The 23,094-nt window shown below is 43.7% G+C and overlaps 2 protein-coding genes across 3 annotated transcripts in view; one reads left to right on the plus strand and one right to left on the minus strand.

Moving 5' to 3' along the window:
* The window catches only part of CARMIL2 (capping protein regulator and myosin 1 linker 2), a 111,995-nt gene extending 104,214 nt beyond the window's left edge, over positions 1 to 7,781 (plus strand). The window contains 4 exon segments of the mRNA XM_070760343.1: positions 2,079 to 2,420; positions 2,760 to 2,867; positions 4,271 to 4,366; positions 5,657 to 7,781. Coding sequence (XP_070616444.1) covers positions 2,079 to 2,420; positions 2,760 to 2,867; positions 4,271 to 4,366; positions 5,657 to 5,823 — 713 coding nt within the window. The 3' untranslated portion in view covers positions 5,824 to 7,781.
* The window catches only part of LOC139171872 (adrenocortical dysplasia protein-like), a 29,823-nt gene continuing 14,485 nt past the window's right edge, over positions 7,757 to 23,094 (minus strand). Inside the window, exons 6-14 of one of the 2 annotated variants that reach the window (XM_070760344.1) lie at positions 22,363 to 22,407; positions 21,112 to 21,140; positions 18,795 to 18,973; positions 18,064 to 18,151; positions 16,642 to 16,719; positions 13,089 to 13,163; positions 11,668 to 12,446; positions 10,405 to 10,484; positions 7,757 to 9,974 (exon numbers count right to left, since the gene is read on the minus strand). In XM_070760344.1, the coding sequence (XP_070616445.1) occupies positions 9,914 to 9,974; positions 10,405 to 10,484; positions 11,668 to 12,446; positions 13,089 to 13,163; positions 16,642 to 16,719; positions 18,064 to 18,151; positions 18,795 to 18,973; positions 21,112 to 21,140; positions 22,363 to 22,407 (1,414 nt within the window). In that variant the 3' untranslated portion in view covers positions 7,757 to 9,913. The remainder of the gene's footprint in view (positions 9,975 to 10,404; positions 10,485 to 11,667; positions 12,447 to 13,088; positions 13,164 to 16,641; positions 16,720 to 18,063; positions 18,152 to 18,794; positions 18,974 to 21,111; positions 21,141 to 22,362; positions 22,408 to 23,094) is intronic. The other variant, XM_070760345.1, reaches the window with a different exon arrangement.

The raw sequence follows: 23,094 nt of genomic DNA on the forward strand, positions 1-23,094 counted from the left end.
CAACTATAGTGGTAAATCTACCTAAGAATGCCTCTACTTACGAACTTTTCTAGATAAGAACCGGGTGTTCAAGATTTTTTTGCCTCTTCTCTAGAACGATTTTCCACTTACAAACCCGAGCCTCCGAAACTGTAACTGGAAAAGGCGGGGAGAAGCCTCCATGGGGCCTCTCTAGGAATCTCCTGGGAAGAAACAGGGCTAGAAAAGGCAAGGAGAAGCCTCCATGGGGCCTCTCTAGGAATCTCCTGGGAAGAAACGGGGCCTCCACCCTCCCTGTGATTTCCCCAATCACACGCATTATTTGCTTTTACATTGATTCCTGTGGGAAAAATTGCTTCTTCTTACAAACTTTTCTACTTAAGAACCTGGTCATGGAATGAATTAAGTTCATTAGTAGATGTACCACTGTATTCCCAACTGGTTCCTTCGCCTGTTTTGGTTGGAGTTTCAGAGATAATTAAAAGCCGAAACACATCATGACCACAGCAGCAATGAATGGGAGAACCACCCTAGTATCTTGGTTGGTCCCCACAATACAAAAAGGGTGCTGAGACTCTGGAAAGAGTGCAGAGAAGTGCAACAAAGATGATTATGGGACTGGAGGCTAAAACACATGAAGAACAGTTGCAGGAATTGGGGATGTCTAGTTTAACGAGATGTCAGCCGTGACATCTGGGTGAGATGTCAGCGGTGTTCCAAGATCTGAGGTGCTGCCACAAAGAAGAGGGGTGTCAACCTTAGAACTAAGGAGGAATTTCCAGATAGTGAGAATGATTAACCAGTGGAACAACTTGCTTCTGGAATTGTGGGAGCTTCATCTGAAAGGCTGTGAAGACCTGGCGTAAATGTAATATCACGTCCAACTGCAACTATTCTGTATATATGTGGATTTGATTCAATAATTCATTATAGTTTATTATGGGTTTTAATGTTCGTATTACTAATTATTTGACTTGTTTATTGTATTTACTATTTATTGTTGTAAGCTGCCCCGAGTCCCATTAAATTAAATTAAATTAAAGGCGGTTTAGAAGAAGATATTAGACAGCCATTGGTCTGAAATGCTATAGGGCAGTGAGGGAGAACCTATGGCACAGGTGCCACAGGTAGCACGCAGAGCCATATTTACCGGCATGCGAGCTGTTGCCCTAGCTCAACTCCAGTGCACATATACATGCCAGTCAGCTGTTTTGTGGCTAGCATGGAGGTTCTGGGAGGCCAATTTAGGTTTCCGGAGGGCCGATGACAGTGATGCCGAACCTTTTCTTCCTCAGATGCCAAAAAGGCACGTGCGTGCCCTATTGCACATGCACGAGTGCCCACACTCATAATTTAATGCCTGGGGAGGGCGAAAACAACTTCCCTCACCCCCCCGGAGGCCCTCTGGAGGCCAGAAATTGCCTGTTTCCCTACTTCTGGTGGGCCCATTAAGCTTGTGTTTCGCACTCCCCAGGCTCCAAAAGCTTCCCTGGAGCCGGGTAAGGGTAAAAACATCCTCTCCCATTCTCCCAGAGGCTCTCCGGAAGCCAAAAACGCCCTCCCAGAGCCTCTGTGCAAGCCAAAAATCAGCTGGCTGGCACACACATGGACATTGGAGCTGAGCTAGGACAATGGATTGGGTGCCAGAAGATATGGCTCTGCGTGCCACCTGTGGCACCCATGCCATAGGTTCGCCATCACTGGCCTATGAGCAGCCAGGAGAAGCCTCTGGAGCCTGGGGATGGCATAAAACAGGCCTACCAGGCCCACCGGAAGTTGGGAAACAGGCTGTTTCTGACCTCCAGAGGGCCTCTGATTGGGAGGCTATATTCGCCCTCCCCAGGCATTGAATTATGGGTGTGGGCACTCACGCATGCACGATAGTGTGCATTCACGCTCTTTTGGCACCCGAGGGAAAAAAGGCTCGCCATCCCTGCTATAGGGTCTCCTGCTTGAGCAATGAGTCAAGCTAGAAGACCGCCAAGATTCCTTCCAACTGTTATTCTGGCAGGGCACTTCGAGCAGATGCATGTGGCGAAGTGGGAATGTTGATTTGGGGCCTTTTTATGAGCTTGAGAACACAGGCCGTTCTGTTGCAGATCCTTCCGTACGTCCCGGATCTGCAGATCCCGTTGGCCGAGCAGTTACGGAGCCGAGCGGCGGATCCCTCGAGGGCCGACTTTCGTGGAAGGTCCTCGGGAAGCAGCTGAACGCCGAGTTTAAGGGCAAGGGATCGGAATTCAGCCCTTCGCCCAGGAGAGGTTTTGCCAACCAGGATTCAGCCGGGCCCCGGGAGCAGAAAGGGAGAGAGAGCTGGAGCAGCAGTTTGCCCAGGACTGGGAGAAGCACGGCTGCTCCTCTTCCCTTCAGAAGGACCAGCAATGCGGGTGAAGGACGGGAACTGCAGAATTCCTTTTCTCCTTTGAACACGATTGCTGGAGGTAGGTTGAAATGGAAGCTGCTGGTTTTCTAATGACCACCGCTTCTTTAGGGACCGATCCAGAGATGGGTTCTTCTTGGTTTGCACCGGTTCTATAGAACCAATAGAAAACAGCATGGGAGAGTCTTCTCTGTGGTGGCCCCGGTTCTCTGTAATCAACTGCCCCCAGAGGACCGCCCCCATCCTTCATGGCCTGGCTTTGCCGGCAGGCCTGGGGCTATTAAGCAGCAGCATCCAGCTCTTTTATTTTTTGCAAATGTAGCCACCCAAATTATTTACCGACAATAGATTGACGCCTGCCTGAATGCCGTTCATGATTTGATTTGCTTCCGCTTTTCAGACAATCAGTTCAAACCCAAAGCTCGTCTAAAGCCAGCGGTCAACCGAAGGGCCATGTCTGTTCATGAAGAGCAGCTCAGGGACCAGGCTTGTGCGGCCGAGCTTCACCGTAAGTAAAGACTGACAGACGTCTTCTCTTCGCAAAGAAGAAACTCTTGTTTAATTGGAAGACTTTCCCCCCAAAAAGCAGATTTGGGGCAGGGGGGGGGGGATGCCGATTTCCAAAAAAATCTGGGATAGAATTCCCTTTCTGTTCTGTCTTGCAGGGCAGCTGGCCGGTAATTAGCCCCAAATTAAAACTCAAACACATTAAAGTTTCAAAAAGAACAAGAGTCTATTTACGAGACATTTTTTTAACTGCACAAATGCAAACCAAAACAATGCTTTTTCCCCTGCCAAAATCCAGGCATGAGGCCAACTTGATAAGATAAAGTCCCAAACAGTTGCTTCTCAGCCAAAAGTCTACTCACAATATTAACCTTATGAAATGTCCAGTACTGTATCCAGGTTTGTCAGGCAAAAACACTCTTCACGGGCTCTTCGCCTCCGCAGGCACGAACGTTGGCTTCCTGCAATGAACACATTCCAACTCTTCCCCCTTATATACTCTCTGGGAGTGCAGACTATGCACAACTGAGCTCACTTCCTCTTTCTGAGCTTTCTTAACTGCTCCTGCCTCCCCTGCATCCTTCTTACACTTACATTCAGGATTGTGTCCCTTATCTCCTCGTCCTACTCCTCAGACCCTGGCAAATCCCCAGTTGGGGTCTGCAAATCCCCAGGTGGGGGTTCTATAGCCTCTGTAGGCTCCTAACACCCAGACTCTCCCTCCTCCTCCTGTTCGCTGTCTGACTCCTCCGACAGCCACACAGGCCGACCGTGCCCAGATGGCTCCAGTTCATCAGGCTCAAAGTCCGTTCCCAGAGGGCCTGGCTGCGAGCCAGCCACATTTTCCAAGTCCATGTTTCTCTGAGTCATTTCGGGTGTTGTTAATGTTTAAGAAGAAATGTCTACATTGCCTGAAAAGACAACAAATGCTTATGCAAAGAGGAAGGGAGAGGCCAATATGGAAATTTATAATGTTTAATCAGGGAAACAGTGCAGAGCAATAGTGCAGAATGTGTTGCAGGAAAGATTTCTATTGGGCCACTTCAATTTGCCATCCTTATTATGGGTTACTGCAGGGCTGTCAAACTCTCGCTGTGTGGACCAGTTGCGTCATGTGCTGGCTATGCCCATGCCCGGTTTAGCAAAGGAAAAAGCTGTGATACGTCACACGCAATAGTGGGCTGCTGCATGGACGGTCCGGTGCGCAGTCCGAGTTGCAAAAACAGAGATGCACATGCAATTGCACATTCCTGACACATGCACGTGCCCACCCGTGCGAGATTCAGCTTCTACACATGCGTTGAAAGTGAAATCCGGCGTGAGGACACTACACTCATGCGCATGAGATTTTGCCGAATTTTGGCGTTTCTTTGCATGCATTCACATGGCCTGTATTCCTTACAGATGCGAAAATCCCCCTTTGTTTGCAACGCTCCCCTATTCTGAAATGGAAGACTAAGCCCAAGTTGCTGTTGGAGACTGCACCCTCCGATTCTCTAGGTAAGAGAGAGAAGTACCTGAACTTTACCCTTCCTAGATGTAAACTCATCTTCTGAATTGTAAACCTCTCCCACATTCATTCCAAACTTTTAGGACAGGACGACTATGATCATTGTTAATAGCAATGGCGCTTAGACTTATATATCGCTTCACAGGGCTTTACCTCTCTAAGCAGTTTACGGAGTCAGCCTCTTGCCCCCAATAATCTGGGTCCTCATTTTACCGGACAGTCAACTTTGAGTCAGTCAGGATTGAATTCTTGGCAGTGGGCAGAGTTGCCTGCAGCACTGCCTTCTAACCACTGCAAGTCATGGATGGATGGAAGGAAGGAAGGACAGGGAAAGAAGGAAGCAAGGAAGGAAGACATGTGAGGGAAAAGAGAAGAAAGAGAGGAAGGGAGGGAGGGAGGGAGGGAGGAAGGGAGGAAGGAAGGAAGGAAGGAAGGGCAATAGCAGTTAGACCCATATACCATTTCACTGTGCTTTACAGCCCTCTTTTAGTAGTTTATAGTCAGCCTCTTGGCCCCCCAACAATCTGGATCTTCATTTTACCCACCTCAGAAGGATGGAAGGCTAAGTCAACCTTGAGCCCAGTGAGATTCAAACTGCCAAATTCCAGGCAGCTACCAGTAGTAGCCTGCAGCACTGCACTCTAACCACTGCACCACCGTGGCTCAAAGCTTAGGGGTAGAATCACATAAAATGTACAATGCTCAGCCAACCTCCATTTAATGCCTAGGTTGTTTGAAGAGCATTAAAGCATCTTTTGCACGGGGGACTAGAGGTTCTCTCAATTCTGATTTCTTGGAGTCCCCTTGATATTGTAAATCAGTCCAGTTGTGGATTGGGATGCTGTCAATCAGGGAATCCGGGGAATTGGGCTGTTGTGAGGACAAATAAAGGGAAATATTTCTTTACCCAGAGGGTCGTTGGTTTATGGAATTCACTTCCAGAAGAGATTGTGACAGCCGTCAGCCTGGATAGCTTCAAGGCAGAATTAGAGAGATTCATGGATGCCAAGTGTATCAGTGGCTACTGAAACGGATGTCCAAGTGCTGCCTCTATGTTGGTGGAGGCAAGCAGGGTTCCCTTGGGTACCATTTGTTGGGGGTCAATGGAAATGGAAGGTTTTGCCTTCTCTTTCTGCTCAAGATCCCCATGTACAATTGGTGGGCCACTATGTGACACAGAATGCTGGACTCGATGGCTTTGGCTCGACTCAGCACGGCTCTTCTTATGTTCTTATGCTGTAATCCAGTTGTGCTGACCATTTGCGGCGACTTTTTCCTAGGTCCTCCCCCACTGGAACAGAGTGTGGCTGAGTCTGACTCAAGAGCAGAAACAGAAGAAGAGGAGCTGCCCCAGGCTATAGAACAAACTCTAAAGAATGGACAAAATACAGCGTTAGACCAAAGAACTGCTGTGCCCCTCTCCAAGTCTCCAATACACGAGCATTGAATGATTCTGCATGACGGCTGCTCCATTGGAGGAGGAGGACAGAGCGAAGGCTTACGATTCGAAGCAACGACCAGCGGCAAGGGTTCGAGTTCTTTGGTACAAGGATGAACAAGAGACCGGACCCTCCCATAGCTCCTTGGCTGGAAGAACTGGGATTTCCAGCGATGGGATAGTGGCATCTAATCTCCTGCACGTCTTTCTGGATCGCCCCGCTTCATCTTTCATCCTTGTACGCGCTCATCCAAGTGCCCAGTATTCTAACGGTTTGTGTGAGAAAAGCCAAAATCTCAAAAAAAAAAAAAAAAAAAGAAGTCTGCAGGAAACCGGTCTTTTTCCAGCAGAAGATGTACAGTTGGTACCAGATGTGAACAAATGTTATAGTGCCAGAAACTGAGAACCACCAGCAGGCGGGATGGGGGGGAGGGGTTATTTTACATACAGTAAACTTGCTTGCCTTGTATGTTTTGGAAAATTTGAGACTAGGCTAGTTTGTGGTTTGTTAGGGGAGTTAAAAGCGGGCAATCAGTTAAACCAGGTACATGTCTCTCATAGCAACAAACTTACTGCGCTGCTATCCTATACCATATTTGTCCTTAAGGTCTTATTTCCTTCTGTCCGCATCCTTTTGTAGTTCTAGGAACAATACCGTCATGCTAGAACAAATAGCATTAACGGAGAGGCTTGGCGTGAACAAGGTAGGAGGAACAACACGCATTGTAGCAGCTTCCAGCCAGGTTAACCCAAATGAGGTCGCAGTTCCTCCTGCCCACGATTAAATCTTCCAAATCGCAATCGTTCCCATCTCATTTATTCCAGTGTTGTTAGGCCTCCGTTAACGTTGCTACCAGATTCAGCAGTGCTTTGCTGTGGCAGAGAAGATGGGAGGGATAGAGAAGGCTTTTCGTTTATCGCGGGAAAACGTGAGGGCATCACAACCAAGCTTGGTGTTTCTGTCCAAAGTCATAGAGAAGATGCTTATCCCGTAGCCTTGTCTCACCAATCAGGATCTGCAGCCTTTTCCTGAAAGAGGACACTTTACCCCAATCCATTGGCTTTTAAGGAGGCTCTAGGAAGTAGTTTTTACAATATCAATCGCTTAACTTGTTACAACTCCTTACATCCAAAGCACTAGCACATAGACGAAAGGATAAGTACATATTTCTCCACACTGAACACTGTGTTAAATATAGTTACATACTCTGAAAAAAAAAATTGCAGCTGTTTCGTAGAGTATTCGGTACTTTCACCACTAGCCTTTTTTTCAAGACACTGGAGGGGAAAAATATGTGGTGCTCGGATAATCTGAGTTATGTTCTCGAGAGGACTGGAAAAATTATATAGCTTTCATTTGAGAGGTTCCCTGTTTGGGATCCCATCCTCTGGGGGGAAGATTACTTCTAGCTATCGGTGAATTTGGATTGAGAGAACGAAGAATTATGAACCACAGCCCAGTTAAGCTAATGGAGGATATATGCAGATGCAGAGTTATCACAACAGTGTCTACTAGCGCAACGCCACATACACCCCAACCTGTTTCCACACAGATAACATTTTGGCATAATGGTTCAATTGCCAATCATCCTCAACCACAAGAGACGCTCAGTGGGAGTTGAGCTCCTTGTAACCGTATCTGCCATCTAGTACCAGGTGATTATTGCATGCATCTTTTAAAAATATTCTAGCACAAATAGCCCATTTATTTACATTAAGGTCCTTATTTTAAAGCAAAGAATCACAGAATTTTATTTTAACTTTCAAACTATGTTTGAGTGACTGTGCTCGAATTTGGAAAATTGGCACACAAGGTATATTTTTTATCGAGAGCTGTGCTGTTGTATTTTTCCTAATTTGTTTTAATTTTCAAAACATTTTATCAAGCATGTAAGCTATATGAAGTATTTTGTAATTAAAGGAAAGGAGATGACAAAAATGATTAAAAATAAGCATTTTAATTCACATTGATGTTGGCATACAAGTGTTTATTACCTTTATAGCTTTTTTTTTTTTTTTTGCAAATATACCATTGTGGAAACCATTCATCACTGAAAGCAAGAAATATTGAATTTGTGTTGCATTTCAGTAGATGTATTTGTATTACAGTAATGAATGTTTTACCATCTTCCCAGCGGTGCGATTCAAAATTTTCCCCTATTTGTTCTGGGGGCGTGGCTTGGTTAGTTGGTGGGTCATGTGACCTTACTATGAGCAATCTACTTAGCCACGCCCAGTCAGTCACATGGCCTCCACCCCACCAAGCCACACCCACAGAACCCGGTAGGAAAAAAATGAATACATTTTTCCTTAATATCACCCATCCCTCAAGGTCCCCGAGCCTCTATCCGCTCGCCACTCACTCCCTTAAGCGTGACATAATGCCCCATCTCCCCACTTCCTGTATCACGACCGCCTCTTCCTGCGGTCATGACCTTACGTTCCTCGCACGGCTGTCTGTCAGGGAAGGCAAGCCAGGGCTGAGCCGTTGCTGCTGGGCTTGCCAGTCTGCATCTCACAACCCTTCTTGTGAGGTGCCTGCGGCCTCCATGTCTTCTTTTTAGTGTGGCTAGATTCTGGCCGCACCGAAAAAAAAGACACAGCGGTTGCCAGCATCTCGCAACAAGGGGGGCAAGATGCAGATTGGCAGAGAGCCTAGTGGTGACAACTCAGCCCTAACTTGCCTACTTTGGCAGCTAGCTGTGGGATAAAAAAAGAGGTGGTCATGGAGGAGGAAATGGGGAGATTAAGGGCCGTGGTTTCTGAAGGAGGGGAATCTGGCCGATGTGTCACACTTAACGGGCAATGGCTGGCGAGCAGGCGGAGGCTCCGGGGCAAGGCCAAAGCTGGGGAATAACCCCTCTGCTTCTTCCATATGGTCTTTCTCGATGCCACATTCAAGTTCTTAATGACAGGTAGCTTATATCCGTCTCCTGTAATGCTCTACAAATTTAGCATTGCTTTCCTGCAATTATCTAAGGAAACTGATAGTAGACTGAGAACAGGCAAAAACAGTTCTTCATACAATTCTGAACTCTGAACGCTACAAAAAACAATTGCATCCATTTTTTTTGTAAAAGAGATAAAACAGATGAATGAGTATCCGGCACAACTTGCAATGGAACTTGCTTCTTTAGAAGCATGAAGATATAAACTCTGTCACCAGAGAATAACATCAAAGGTATTATTTGTCTTCATGTGTTGCAGGCTTCCTAGTGGCATCTCACTCACTGCAACAAACCAGACTGGAGTTGTACCCATAAATGAAATGTTGTATTCTAGACTTAACTGCATTAAAAAAAACCCACTGTGGTTCTAGCTATGTGCTACTGTTTTATGGATTTAACTCTCTACAAACTCCTGAGACCCTAAGGGACAAGTAAATTGTGCAATATGTAACATTTAGACCGAGAATATACTGTACTTCTCTGACTAAAGTGCCTCTTAAAGGAGGAAAACAGACCAGCTCTAAAGGCACGTAGGCTACAGATCCTTTCTAACTTCAAAAATGGATACACTCCTTAAAATACCTGCAAATCCCTCTTTGGAGATAAAATTACAGGTTTTGCAAGCCAGGGCTCACTAGTCTAGGAACTGTAATTTCCATATATCAACTTCTAAAGACTAAATGTCTTTGCATTGTATTTACAACCAACTATAAAAAAAAAAACCAGCTTCCCCGGTACTTAAAAATAACTCTTTATCTTTATGATGTACAAGACAAGCTGTATTGGTTGCCAGTTTATTTTAACAAGTTATAAAACAAAAACATACAAACAGGTTTGCGTTTATAGCGGAATCCCACTTATAGTTTATATAAGTAGGCACATTATGTCTTATGGCATTGTCACTCAGCCACCCTTAAAAGAACCAGGTGGCACATCTTTGTTATCAAACAATCACAGCAATCTTTGCTGGAGACATCCAAACCACCTTAGATGAAAAGGTGATGGCTTCCTTTCTTTTAACTGTATGTGAAATCGGAACAACAATAACCATCTTCAGAAAAAACAGAACTTTTTTTTAAAAAACCAAACGGCTTAACCATAATAAAAATGTCTACGTAATTCAACCTGAGATCAAGGAAGCTTAGGGAAGTTTATTGCTTGTCCGCATTGCTGAAAATCCAGCGTGCCCATCCCAGTAGTGCTCTTGAAAACCTAGAGACGAGACACAAGAACCATGAAAGAAGAAGGACCTAGAGGTAAGCAAATATTCAAATGTGCTGCGTCTCGGGAGCGAAAATCTGGGGTTATTAGCGTGATTTTATGGGAAAGCAGCAGTCACTGCACAAATTCTTCTCCATAAATGTATGCTTCTTCCTGGCCCAGCACATGCCACGTAAGACCAGTGGTGAAATCCATTTTCTTTTTACTACTGGTTCTGTGGGTGTGGCTTGGTGGGCGTGGCAGGGAAAGGATACTGCTAAATCCCCATTCCCTCCCCACTCTGGCCCCAACTAGAGGTGGTATTTGCCGGTTCTCCAACCTACTCAAAATTTCTCCTACCGGTTCTACACAACCTGTTGGATTTCATCCCTGACATAGATCTTTATCATCGTATGTGTGACTAGCTAGGAAAGAGACTAACCTTATAGACTGCACTTGAGCGGCGAGGTCTGGGGTAGGTGGGTTGTTTATAACGGGAAAACCATCTCCTGTCGCGTTCTCCTGAGAGAGAGAGAGAGATTATATGATAGATAATATGATAGATTATATGATAGATAATATGATAGATTATATGATAGATAAAATAGATTAAATGATAGATAATATAAGAGAGAGAGGGAGGGAGGGAGAGAGAGAAGCAAAATGAATGCTTGTTTTTTAAAAATTCTGGTCATATTTAAATCACTATTTTGGAACAATTTGGGGGTGAGATAAGAGTTGGAAGGTGTTGAGGAAGAAATCAGCAATAAGTTCCCCACAGGGATCCAAAGTGTGCTTTAAGTCCCACCTAAATTCAACTACAGGTAGTCCTCAACTTACAACAGCTCATTTAATGATTGTTCAATGTTACTTGGGGGGGGGGACTGTTTTTCATGCTTACGAGCATTGCAGCATCCTTAGGATCACATCATCAAAATTCGGACGCTTGGCAAACTGGTTGATATTTTTGGCGGCTGCAGTGCCCCACAATGTCATGTGATCATCTTTTAGCAAAGTCAACGGGGAAGCCAGAGTTACTCAACCAGAGATGCACTTAACAAATGTGTCAGCAACATAAATTTTGGGCTCAGCTGTTTTCCTAAAGTTGAGGACTGACATTCCACAAATGAGAAAAATCTTATGTTAAAGGTTGCCACTTTAGGGTTTCTCACTAAATATAACTAACGATAGACCTAAACTTACTACAGTGGTGTAATGACTGTTTGAACTAAAGATTGACATCCTCTGATCCTCCCATCCCTAAGTTACTTACGATCTTATTCTGAAGTTCTGACAACTACCTACTGGTTATTTTGGGTGCTAGGCAACCAGCCAGCATTGATGGTCGTTTACAGGTGTCCTTTGGTCACATGACCCCAATTTATGGTGTTTTTGCCAAAAACCAGGATTTATTTCCAATTCCTGGTAAAAATCCATCCTTAGTAAACAATGAGTTCACTTGAAGGGCCCACTTTGAAAAAGTGATAAAATCTGGTGGGTCATTTGCCAGGTTCAATTATGGCAAAGGATTTACCTGCATTGGTGAGATTTTACTGATTGAATATAATTTTTTATTGGCAACCAAAACATAGCAAAACTATCCCAAGAGAAAAGATTGGAATTTCTACTTCCACTCTCTCTGGTCACGAAACAAAGCTTTAGAGATATTTATTATTGTTTTCCTTCGCTCAGATGGCAGATTTACCTTTTGTTGGACTCCAACTTGCTTTGATTTCCCGGTGACCATTCCTATTGGTTCCTGCTCGCTTCTTTTTCCCAGATCTCTCTCTCTACAGCTGCAACAGGGAAATGCGAGCGACTGATCTTCCTGAATCTCTTCCAACCGCCTTTTCTTGGAGGTACTTTCAAATTTCAAGGGAAGGTCCCGACTTTCACCTCTCTTACTTGGAGTACTAGTTCCTGCAACAGTCTCAGTAGAGCAATGCCCTACAGCTTCCAGATCACTACTACTACCAGTTGGAGCCTGAGAAGGTTCCCCTTCGTTTGGCACCCGTTTCCTTTGAGCTGACACGTATTTCTCGGTTTCAAGGTATTTCCACCTAGCTGTCACGCCCTTAGCTCCATGGCCAAGGGATGGACAGCCCTTCCTGTTTTCGGACACTGACTGCAAGGAGAGGTTGCCCTCGTTGGAATGACAAACAGGAGAAAAAGAAAACCCAGAATTGTGAAGGTTGGATTTATTTAACGGCTGGCCACACGGAAGGCTGGCCTTGCTTGATGTGGTGGAGGTAACCAGGTCAGGGTTCTGACTGGCTGTTTCGATGATAAATTCACTGTTCTGAAGATGAAATAGTGAAGGAATCCTCGGTGGGGCAGCGTGCTCAGAGCTACGGCGAGGTGTATTATCACAAGGCTCCGGGAAATGTGAGATGCGAGTGTTGGAGTCCGGGTTGGCTCCTTCAGCAGGACTGGCCAAAAGCATTTGCTGGGTCTGGGGGAGGCCCTGGGATGTGCCAGAAGCATCTGTCATCAAAGTGCAAAAAAAAGAGAGGAAATTCAGTTGTTTTTAAGTCTCTGGAGACTCTTAGTCCTCCAGGTCATGGTTGTCCCAAAGGTGTTTTATTACGATTTATTTTTTTCCCTTGACGATATTTCACTTCTCATCCAAGAAGCTTCTTCAATTCTGAAGAAGTCGTTGCCTTCTTCCAGTCAGAAGTGAAGGAAGCTTCTCGGGCGAGAACTGAAACAAAATCCAGTTGCCTTTTGAAAAATCACCTTTGGGACATGTACCAGGACTGAGCCACCATGCCTGGAAACAGATACCCTACATCTAGTGCACAAACAACAGCTTTAAGAAGAACACAAATGCACATAACCCCCCAAAAATGTAATATGAAGTTTCTCACACTTTGATATCAGAGTACAGCTGACAGATATCTAAATAGGAAATACTTTTGCAAATGAGACATTGCTCCCATCCCCCATCCCAGGATTAAACAGCATTAAATTTTACTGTATCCATCTTGCTTATATTTAAATCAGAGATCTTCAAGCTTGGCAACTTTAAGACTTGTGGACTTCAACTCCCAGAATTCTAGACACACACAAACACACCACACAAAAAGTAGTGATTAAAGGTGATGGTTAGCTTCTGATCTCACTCACCACTGGAGGTGTTTAAGGTTATTCCAGGGACCACATCCCAGGGATTCTCTAAAGAACCATCGGAACTTGCAGAATCTGCGATGTAAAGAAAATCCAATTAACATCTTCCTCCTTAAAAAAAGGCAGAGGAGGTCAGAATAAGGTCGTAAAGAGCATCAATATTCAAAAATTGCAAAGGATTACAGGAATTCATTCTGACCCAAACGCAGTCTGTGTCTCAAACAAACGGGCCTTTGTTCGGAATGAAGAGTTTAAGAAACAGGAAGTAAATCCACCTAAGTTCATTCCAAGTTTGAATTAGGAAGGTTTTCTGTAGAGTTGCAGTGGAAGTGATGTGCCGGTGCCTGGAGGCTGTTGGGGCCTGGATGGGTGTCAACAAACTCAAACTCAACCCAGACAAGACGGAGTGGCTGTGGGTTTTGCCTCCCAAGGACAATTCCATCTGTCCGTCCATTACCCTGGGGGGAGAATCTTTGACCCCCTCAGAGAGAGGGCGTCCTCCTCGATCCACAGCTCACATTAGAGAAACATCTTTCAGCTGTGGCGAGGGGTGTGTTCGCCCAGGTTCGCCTGGTGCATCAGTTGCGATCCTATTTGGACCGGGAGTCACTGCTCACAGTCACTCATGCCCTCATCACCTCGAGGTTCGACTACTGTAACACTCTCTACATGGGGCTACCCTTGAAAAGTGTTCAGAAACTTCAGATCGTGCAGAATGCAGCTGCGAGAGCAATCATGGGCTTCTCTAAATATGCTCATGTCACACCAACACTCCGCAGTCTGCATTGGTTGCCAATCAGTTTCCAGTCACAATTCAAAGTGTTGTTTATGACCTATAAAGCCCTTCATGGCACCGGACCAGATTACCTCAGGGACCGCCTTCTGCCGCACGAATCCCAGCGACCAGTTAGGTCCCACAGAGTGGGTCTTCTCCGGGTCCCGTCAACTAAACAATGTCACTTGGTGGGACCCAGGAGAAGAGCCTTCTCTGTGGTGGCCCCGGCCCTCTGGAACCAACTCCCCCCAGAGATTAGAATTGCCCCCACCCTCCTTGCCTTTCGTAAGCTACTTAAAACCCACCTTTGCCGCCAGGCATGGGGGAATTAAGATTTCTTCTCCCCCTAGGCTGTTACAATGGTATGCATGGTATGTTTGTATGTGTGTTTGGTTTTGTATATTAAGGGGTTTTAATTTGCTTTTAGTATTGGATTATTATTGCATACTGTCTATGATTGCTGTTAGCCGTCCCGAGTTTTCGGAGAGGGGCGGCATATAAATACAATAAAACTTGAACTTGAAACTTGCTGGTTTGTATTACAATACCCGGATTCACAAGCCCAATATTGTTGCTTTTATTTATTTGATATCCAGCTGCACATAATTCTTAATACTCCTTCTTCCTTCTATTTTCCTCACAACAGCAGCCCTGGGAGATGAGCAGAGCTGAGAAAGACTGAATGGCCCAAAGTTACCCGGTGCCTTTGATGTCTAAGATGGGACTAGAACTCATGATTTGCTGGTTTCTGGCTCAGTGTTTTAATCACTAGACCAAACTAACTTATCATAGTCTCCTTATACTCTTCATACCTACTTATTATACCTTATAATTTATATCAGTCATTAGAACAGAATAACAGAGTTGGAAGGGACCTTGGAGGTCTTCTCGTTCAATACCCTGCTTAGGCAGGAAACCCATCACCATTCTCAGAGAAGAGAGAGACCAGATGTCATGTTATGTCACGTCCCCTAGATTCAAGGTTTTATAGGTCAACACTACTTCCTTTGGAAGAGGCGATAGCGAACCTGGTTGAATGGTGCCTCCTGGTGGTCAATGCAACTCAAAACATCATACAGGATACACACAGTGCAAAAATAGGGGCAGGTGGAAATCATGTGACACTCTGCATGCGGGAGCGTCACAAATGTAATATTTGAGCAACTTTGTTCCTAAAGGCTAAAGGGAGGTGGACCACATATTCCATTCTGCAACCATCCCTATCACTTTTTTTCTGGGATGGGTGGGATACAACTGTGCAGATTTTGAAGTTCAATCTTTTAAATACCCTAATACCGCCTATCAGCTGTTCCAGGCTGTAGGGATCACCACTGCCCATCATCGTTGCTGCCTATTACCGCTGCCACTTATCGTGTCCATTTTAGGCCTCTACACGCTCCATTTTCAGCCTGTCCCAGGTGGCGGGGATCCCCGCCAACTGGAACAGGCCGAAAATAGGAAGCAGAGGCAGAAAATGAGACACACCGAGGTGGTGATAGGCAGCAGCAGCGATGATCCCCACAGCCTGGAACAGCTGATAGGCGGTATTCTAAAAGACAGGTCCAACTGCCAATCAGATACTCGTGCTAAACCAGGCTGTGCTAAAGCTGACTAGGCTGTTTGCTGTTTGTTGCAAGGAGGCAAATTGCTGGGAGGCAGAGGCTGAAGGGTAGAGGCTGGCAGGTGGGTGGGGCTTCAGCAACATTCTCTGTATAACCCAAATAGAAATTTCCACCCACTTTTTTGGGAGGGGGGGGTGCACCTTATACACCAAAAACTCTGTGTGTGTATGTGTGTGTATGTATGTATTTATATATGTACATACATACATATATATTTGTTTTCGTAGATTTTCACAGGTATATGTATATTGTTCTGAGTTCGGGTTTTGCCCCGTGTAATATTTTGAGTGTCTATACGACGTTTCGGTGAAATCACATTCGCCATCATCAGGCTGAAGTTGTAAGCTTCTTGCTGTTGTAGATATAGTTTCTACAGACATAGTTAGATATAACTATATTTACAGCAGCACGAAGCTTACAACTTTAGCCTAATGATGGTGAATGTGATTTCACTGAAACGTCGCATAGACACTCAAAATATTACACGGGGCAAAACCCGAACTCAGAACAATCTACATACCTACATACATACCCACATACCTACATACATAGATACCTCACGTTTTTTGCTGAATTTTTAAAATTAAGGGAGATTAGGATAGCACTATTTTGGCATACATACATACATACATACATGTTTGCATGTGTATATGTGTGTGTGTGTATGCGTGTGGGGTTTTTTGGGGTGTGTAGCTAGTTAGTTAGCTAGTTAGCTAGCTAGCTAGACAGACAGACAGACAGGAAAGTTAAATGAACCAGAAAAAACAAAAGATCAGGAAAAAAAGCAAGATAACAACAAAAAAGAACAGAACAGAAACAGAATGACTTTCTTTGGCATACCCTGCTTTCCCCAAAATAAGACATTCCCTGATAATAAGCCCAATCGGTCTTTTGAATACATGGAAATAATGCCAAAGTGCTTATTTCACGGTTCAAAAAATATAAGCCAGAGGTTTTTTGGGGGAAGCATGGGTAGATATGAATTAAAAAGTACATCGAACGCCAATGCTAATGACAAAATATCGATTGGCTTGTGCTAATCAACTTTTCTGAATGTTGATTCCTGAGTCTTTAGGGTAGTATTCCCTTTTGTAAAAAGAAGTTTAGAATGCACCATTCACCTGTTCGTTACCAAGAGGCAACCAATGCTACTCACCACTGAAAAATACAGTGCTACGATCGTCTTCCTGAATGTTTTCATCTTCTTGAGGAACAACTTGAGGGATAGGGGTATCTGAGAAAAAGACGGCCTTAGCTATCAGCACCCACTCGATGCCAAAGGATATCACGTTAGGTTAGATCAAGCCACACAGGTAAACCTAATAACTTAATTTGTGGTTTTGCAACAGCCAATGTTGGAATCCAAAATAGATAATAAGGCATATTTTACAGGTTCTTCAGGAACAAATTAGAGGAATGTAAGCCTTCTGCTGCACGAATCCCAGCAACCAGTTAGGTCCCACAGAGTGGATCTTCTCCGGGTCCCGTCAACTAAGCAATGTCGCCTGGCGGGACCCAGGGAAAGAGCCTTCTCTGTGGCGGCCCCGACCCTCTGGAACCAACTCCCCCCAGAGATTAGAACTGCCCCCACCCTCCTTGCCTTTCGTAAACAACTTAAAACCCACCTCTGCCGCCAGGCATGGGGGAATTGAGATCCTCTTTTCCCCTAGGCCTTTACAATTCTATGCATGGTATGTATGTATGTATGTTTGGTTTTTATATTAATAGATTTTTAATCATCAATACCAAATTACTATTGTACACTGTTTTATTGTCGCTGTTAGCCGTCCCGAGTCTCTGGAGAGAGGCGGCATACAAATCCAATAAATAAATAAATAAATATGCTTAATTTATCCAACTGTGGCATAGGAATTATCTATGAGATACTCCTATAACTGAATCCACAGGCTATACATACCTCTTGATGCTAAAGACTGCAGGATGTGCAGTCTTTAGCAGTCAAAAAACCCTACAAAAATCTCATAAACTTAAAACTTAGTATATGTCTGACCGTCTTATGTAAGTAGCTGAATGGATGCAAGCAAAATTTCAGCTTCAATTCCAAGTCTGAGTTGTGACACGTCTTACCAACTACCATTACAATTGTGACATTTAACAACGTTTGTAGACAGGATAGCCCTTGACTTACAACCACAATTGGGCCCAAAATTTATGCTGTTTAAGTGAGACATTATATTGCTAATTGAGGTTTGCCCTATTTTTACAAACTTTCTTGCCACAATTGTTAAATGAATCACTGCAGTTAATCAGTTAGTAACAAGGTTTTTAAGTGAATATTGCTTCCCTGTTGATTTTGCTTGTCAAAAGGCTGCAAAACGTGATCACACAACCTTGGCACACAGCAAGTGATCCTGGGGCTGCTCCAAAGGTCATCATTGTGAAAAATGGTCACAAGTCACTTTTTGCAGCGCTGTTGTAACTTTGAACAGTCACTAAATGAACTGTTGAGGTCTACCTGTAGCTAGAAATCAGGAATAGTGCCTTGGGGGGGGGGGGGGGGGGCTTCCAAGCCAACCCATTTTCATCCATAAATCTGGCCCCTGATTCTGGCACTCACTTGATATGTAGGACTGGGAAAGTGCTGCCTCATTTTCTGCACCAATCACCAGGTATTCAGCTGGAACTGTGAAGATATCTTTGTGCCTCTGAAATCAAAACATTTCATCTGTTTCTGCTTTTATACAAGAAGAATATATAATATAAGCCTTCTCAGCTGCTCTTTAACAGCCAAATGCCAAGTTCTTCCTATGTCCCCCGCTTTCATTCTTAATCTGGGAATCAAGTAACTCTAAAAATACTTTAAAAATAAATAAAAATAGTCCACTGTTTTGAGAAGTCAAAGCTCATTCAGGGGGTCTCAATTTAAGACCACAATTGGAACTGGAGCTTCCATTGTTAAGCGATGTGGTTAAATGAAACATGTCTGATTTTATAACTTTTTTTGGCCACGGTCATTAAGTGAATCCCACAGTTGTTAAGAGAATCCAGGTCTCCCCACTGGCTTTGCTTGTCAGAAGCCCCTTTGGAAGATTGCAAATGGTGGTCATGCGACGCACTGCAACTGTCGCAAGCACATGCCAGTTGCCAAATCCATAAATGTTGATCATTTGACCACAGTAATTCCTGTAGTTAGGAATGAATGAATGTACGAAAGAGGAATAAATGCTAACAGTTTTCCTTGTTTCCTAATTTTCCATTATCTATTCCTTCACCAGAGGTATTTACTGAATTACCTTCTATTTAATTACAATGTCATAACCAGGGCACAGAAGATGTGTAAATACAAACCTTATTTTGCTTCCGTTCCAGTTGCCATTTAGTGTCGGAATACATGGCCAGCTGCTCAGAGTCCAAGGGTTTGCTGGTGCCAAATAAATTGAGACAATCCTTAGCGTTTTGTTTCAAAGTGTTCAGTTGATCATGGTTTATATCCTGCAATACTTGGGAAATCGACTGTGATTTTTGCCCTGAACAAGAAAAAGCACATTTAAAATCAGCTTACAAGCAAGATCCAATAACATTTCACTTTAAGGCTGAACATGATGGTGACCCCTTTTTTTGCTCGGGCCAAAAGGGTGCACATGTTTATGATAGCATGCATACGTGTGCCCATGCCCATAATGCAATGCCCTCCCTCCATGCATTCGCGCACAACCCCCCCTGCTCTGTCCCCTCCCCATGCATGCGCACAGACTTTACTGAAGCCTCCAAATTTCCAGTAGGCCCGTTGGGCCGTTTTTCACCCTCCCCAGGCTTCAGGAAAGCCTCTGGAGCCTGTGGATGGTGAAAAACAGCCCAACGAGCCCACCGGATAAGACGGAGTGGCTGTGGGTTTTGCCTCCCAAGGACAATTCCATCTGTCCATCCATCACCCTGGGGGGGGGGATTATTGACCCCCTCAGAGAGGGTCCGCAACTTGGGCGTCCTCGTCGATCCACAGCTCACATTAGAGAACCATCTTTCAGCTGTGGCGAGGGGGGCGTTTGCCCAGGTTCACCTGGTGCACCAGCTGCAGCCCTATTTGGACTGGGACTCATTGCTCAGTCACTCATGCCCTCATCACCTCGAGGCTCGACTACTGTAATGCTCTCTACATGGGGCTACCTTTGAAAAGTGTTCGGAAACTTCAGATCGTGCAGAATGCAGCTGCGAGAGCAGTCATGGGCTTTCCCAAAAATGCCCATGTTACACCAACACTCCGCAGTCTGCATTGGTTGCCGATCAATTTCCGGTCACAATTTAAAGTGTTGGTTATGACCTATAAAGCCCTTCATGGCATCGGACCAGAATATCTCCGAGACCGCCTTCTGCTGCATGAATCCCAGCAACCGATTAGGTCCTACAGAGTCGGCCTTCTCCGGGTCCCGTCAACTAAACAATGTCGGTTGGCGGGCTCCAGGGGAAGAGCCTTCTCTGTGGTGGCCCCGACTCTCTGGAACCAGCTCCCCCCAGAGATTAGAACTGCCCCTACCCCCCCTTGCCTTTCGTAAACTCCTCAAAACCCACCTTTGTCGTCAGGCATGGGGAAATTGAGATATCTCCCCCGGGCCTATATAATTTATGTATGGTATGTTTGTAGGTATGTCTGCTTAAAAATGGGGTTTTCTTAACTAGTTTAAATTTTAAATTGTAAATTATTAGATTTGTTATGAATTGTTTTATTATGTTGTGAGCCGCCCCGAGTCTACGGAAAGGGGCGGCATACAAATCTAATAAATAAATAAATAAATAAATAAATAAACAAACAAACAAAAATAAACAAACAAACAAACTAACTAACTTCTAGTAGGCCTATTGGGCTGTTTTTTGCCATCCACAGGCTCTGGAGGCTTTCCTCAAGACTGAGGAGGGCAAAAACGGATTCCCCGCACCTCCCGGATGGCTGAAAATCAGCTGGCCAGCAGGCACATGCGCACTGGAGCTGACATAGGGCAACGCCTCGCATACCCTCAGATATGGCTCCACTTGCCACAAGTGGCACACGTGCCATAGGTTCACCATCATAGATATTGAACAAGGGTGTTAAACACAAGGCCTGTGGGTCACCTTCAGCCTGAGGAAAATGTAAGGAGCCAGCCCACGTCTCTTCAGCCTGGCCTATCCAGGGCAAAGAAGATACACACCCTCAGTCTAACCACACCCACTGTCAGTCATGCCCAGTGAGTGGCATCAAACTGGCCACGCCCACCAATTCAGCCACATTCCCGCCCCCTCACAAGGTCAACCACAGCCCTCAATGAAATTGAGTCTGACACCCCTGATATAGGACTAGCGATTCTAAACTATTTTTTTTAAATCAAGTGACATTTTTAGAAATATATTGGCATCATTTTTGTATGTATTCTGGCCTGAAGGTAAACATTTTTTGAATCTATCTCACATGATGAAAAAGTTATGTTATGAAGCAAATACAATTTAGGAAGAAGTTGTGTTATGCATGTTTCAGCCTTTAAGTGGCCTGAATTAATTCTGTATTGGGGAGGTACAAAACACAAATAAGATTTGTTCCACAATGAAATATAACATTAAAAAATCAGAGGAACCCACTTAATACTGACCACATTTTTCACTACATTTCGTTTAAAAGGCTATTAATCTGGCATACCTGAATTGAACCACAGCTGCATCGCAAAACTGAAATATATAATCAAACAGGATCAAGAGTTAAGCACGACAATAACTTGTCAAGCCTTCAGACCTCTTCTTCGATTTACATCAACTATACAAAGTTGTTTTTTTCTTTCTCCCAAGCTTCTTTTACCCCAATCTCAACCTTCCAAGAATTTAATTTTGTTTCTGTTCTCTCCTCAATGGCAGCTCATCGGGATCCATCATCACCTCGTACGAGCATAAACACATAAAAATGGTATGTGGAGGTGAGACATGAAGAAACCCAGATCAAGAGGACCAACTCTGAAGATCAATGAACATTTCAACTGCCAACACAACCTATCAATTAGCTGACTGATTTTGTACTTTGTTTTAAGCCATGGGCAACCAACCTGTTGGCTTGTAGGCCAAACTGAGTGAAGAGGAATTGTTTTGGGCTGCATAAAATATATATATAATAGTTTATGTACATAAATAACAAGCTTTCTTTATATTTTAATATTTTGTTGTATCTTGTGGGCCCACACTGCTAGCTGTCTAGGGCCACATATGGACTGTGGCCTACAGGTTGGATAGGCTTGCTTTCAACTATATTTAAACCAAGTTCTTACCAAATAAATTAAATTTGGCTGTGGTTTTACACTAAGTTGTGCCCTAAAATCACCATTTACTAATTATAATCAGGTGCTTTTTAGAGCTAAATCACATTTTGACTTGTACATTGTGCCAGGCGGGAAAAAATATTTTATCTTCCCTTTTAATGAGAACGGCATTTCAAACAGCCATTATGAGACCTAGATTACGATATGTTACTATGGCAATTTGTCATGAGAATGGAACTAAAGTTGTTTTGGTGGATCAGCTAATTTTGCATTTCTTGGAGAAATGGAAAGTAGATTAAAAAATCTGTAATGTCTGGAACCAAGAACTATCCTGATTATTATTAACTTATTCATTAATTATCCATTAATTATTATTAATACACAGTAAGAAAATGTCCTATTGCTTTTCAAAGTATGAGAAGGTAGACTGCTATTTGCATAATGAAGTTAAACACAATAAAAACGTAAAAAGTCTTTGGATGATACATTGAAATTTATGTGAGAAGAACTTGGAATATTCTATGATACATAAATAGGAAGATTTTATAAAGTTTATGATGTTGCTATGAACAGACCTGAATTTAAAACTGCTAGTTTTAAGATTGTTCACAGAACAGAATCAAGTAGGTGGCTCATATACTTACTGCCATAGGTCTTTTATCTTTTGTATGACTGACAGGTCCCGATTGCTATACAAAAAGACATTTAACATTCTCAGGTTTTTTTTATCATAGTAGAAAAATTCAAATAATAAAACCATATCCAATCAGAGGGTCAGTGAAAAAGAAGCTGATTGTTGACATATGTAGGAGCACATGAACCTCAAGCATCTCATCAATTTGGTTTGTAAACATTTTATGACATAACATGATTATAAATCAGTCTATGACATAATACCAAATGTCATAAAACATTTCCTGTGCCGATGTTTAACTGGGCTATACGCTTCAACATGGGATATATTCAGATACATCTCTAAATGTATTTCAACTTTTCTAGTGAAGGCAGTACAGTATATCAAAACTTCTGCCACTGTTTTGAGGAATCTGGTAAGGAAGTATGTCTGAAACTACCACCCAGTGATCATGGGCTGTTCAGTGTCATTATAAAGATCAACTGAATCAGATAATGACAAAAATAATAGTTTTCTTGAGAGTCTAGTTCTTCCATTTTAATCCCTAGGTAAAGATGATAGTCAATTCCACCTTAAGTTCAAGTCAACGGCTGGTGATCATGGACACATCTATGTTGCAGAAAACAGAAATGTTCTCTTCTGGCAGACCATGTTTCCAATCACTAATCGACAGCCTTGGGAATCTGTGTGTGATCTTTCATCCAAATATCAAATCTAACCAAACTTAGCTTTTTGAAAATCA

This window comes from Erythrolamprus reginae, chromosome 9, assembly GCF_031021105.1.
Source record: "Erythrolamprus reginae isolate rEryReg1 chromosome 9, rEryReg1.hap1, whole genome shotgun sequence".
In the NCBI taxonomy this organism is placed as follows: domain Eukaryota; kingdom Metazoa; phylum Chordata; class Lepidosauria; order Squamata; family Dipsadidae; genus Erythrolamprus; species Erythrolamprus reginae.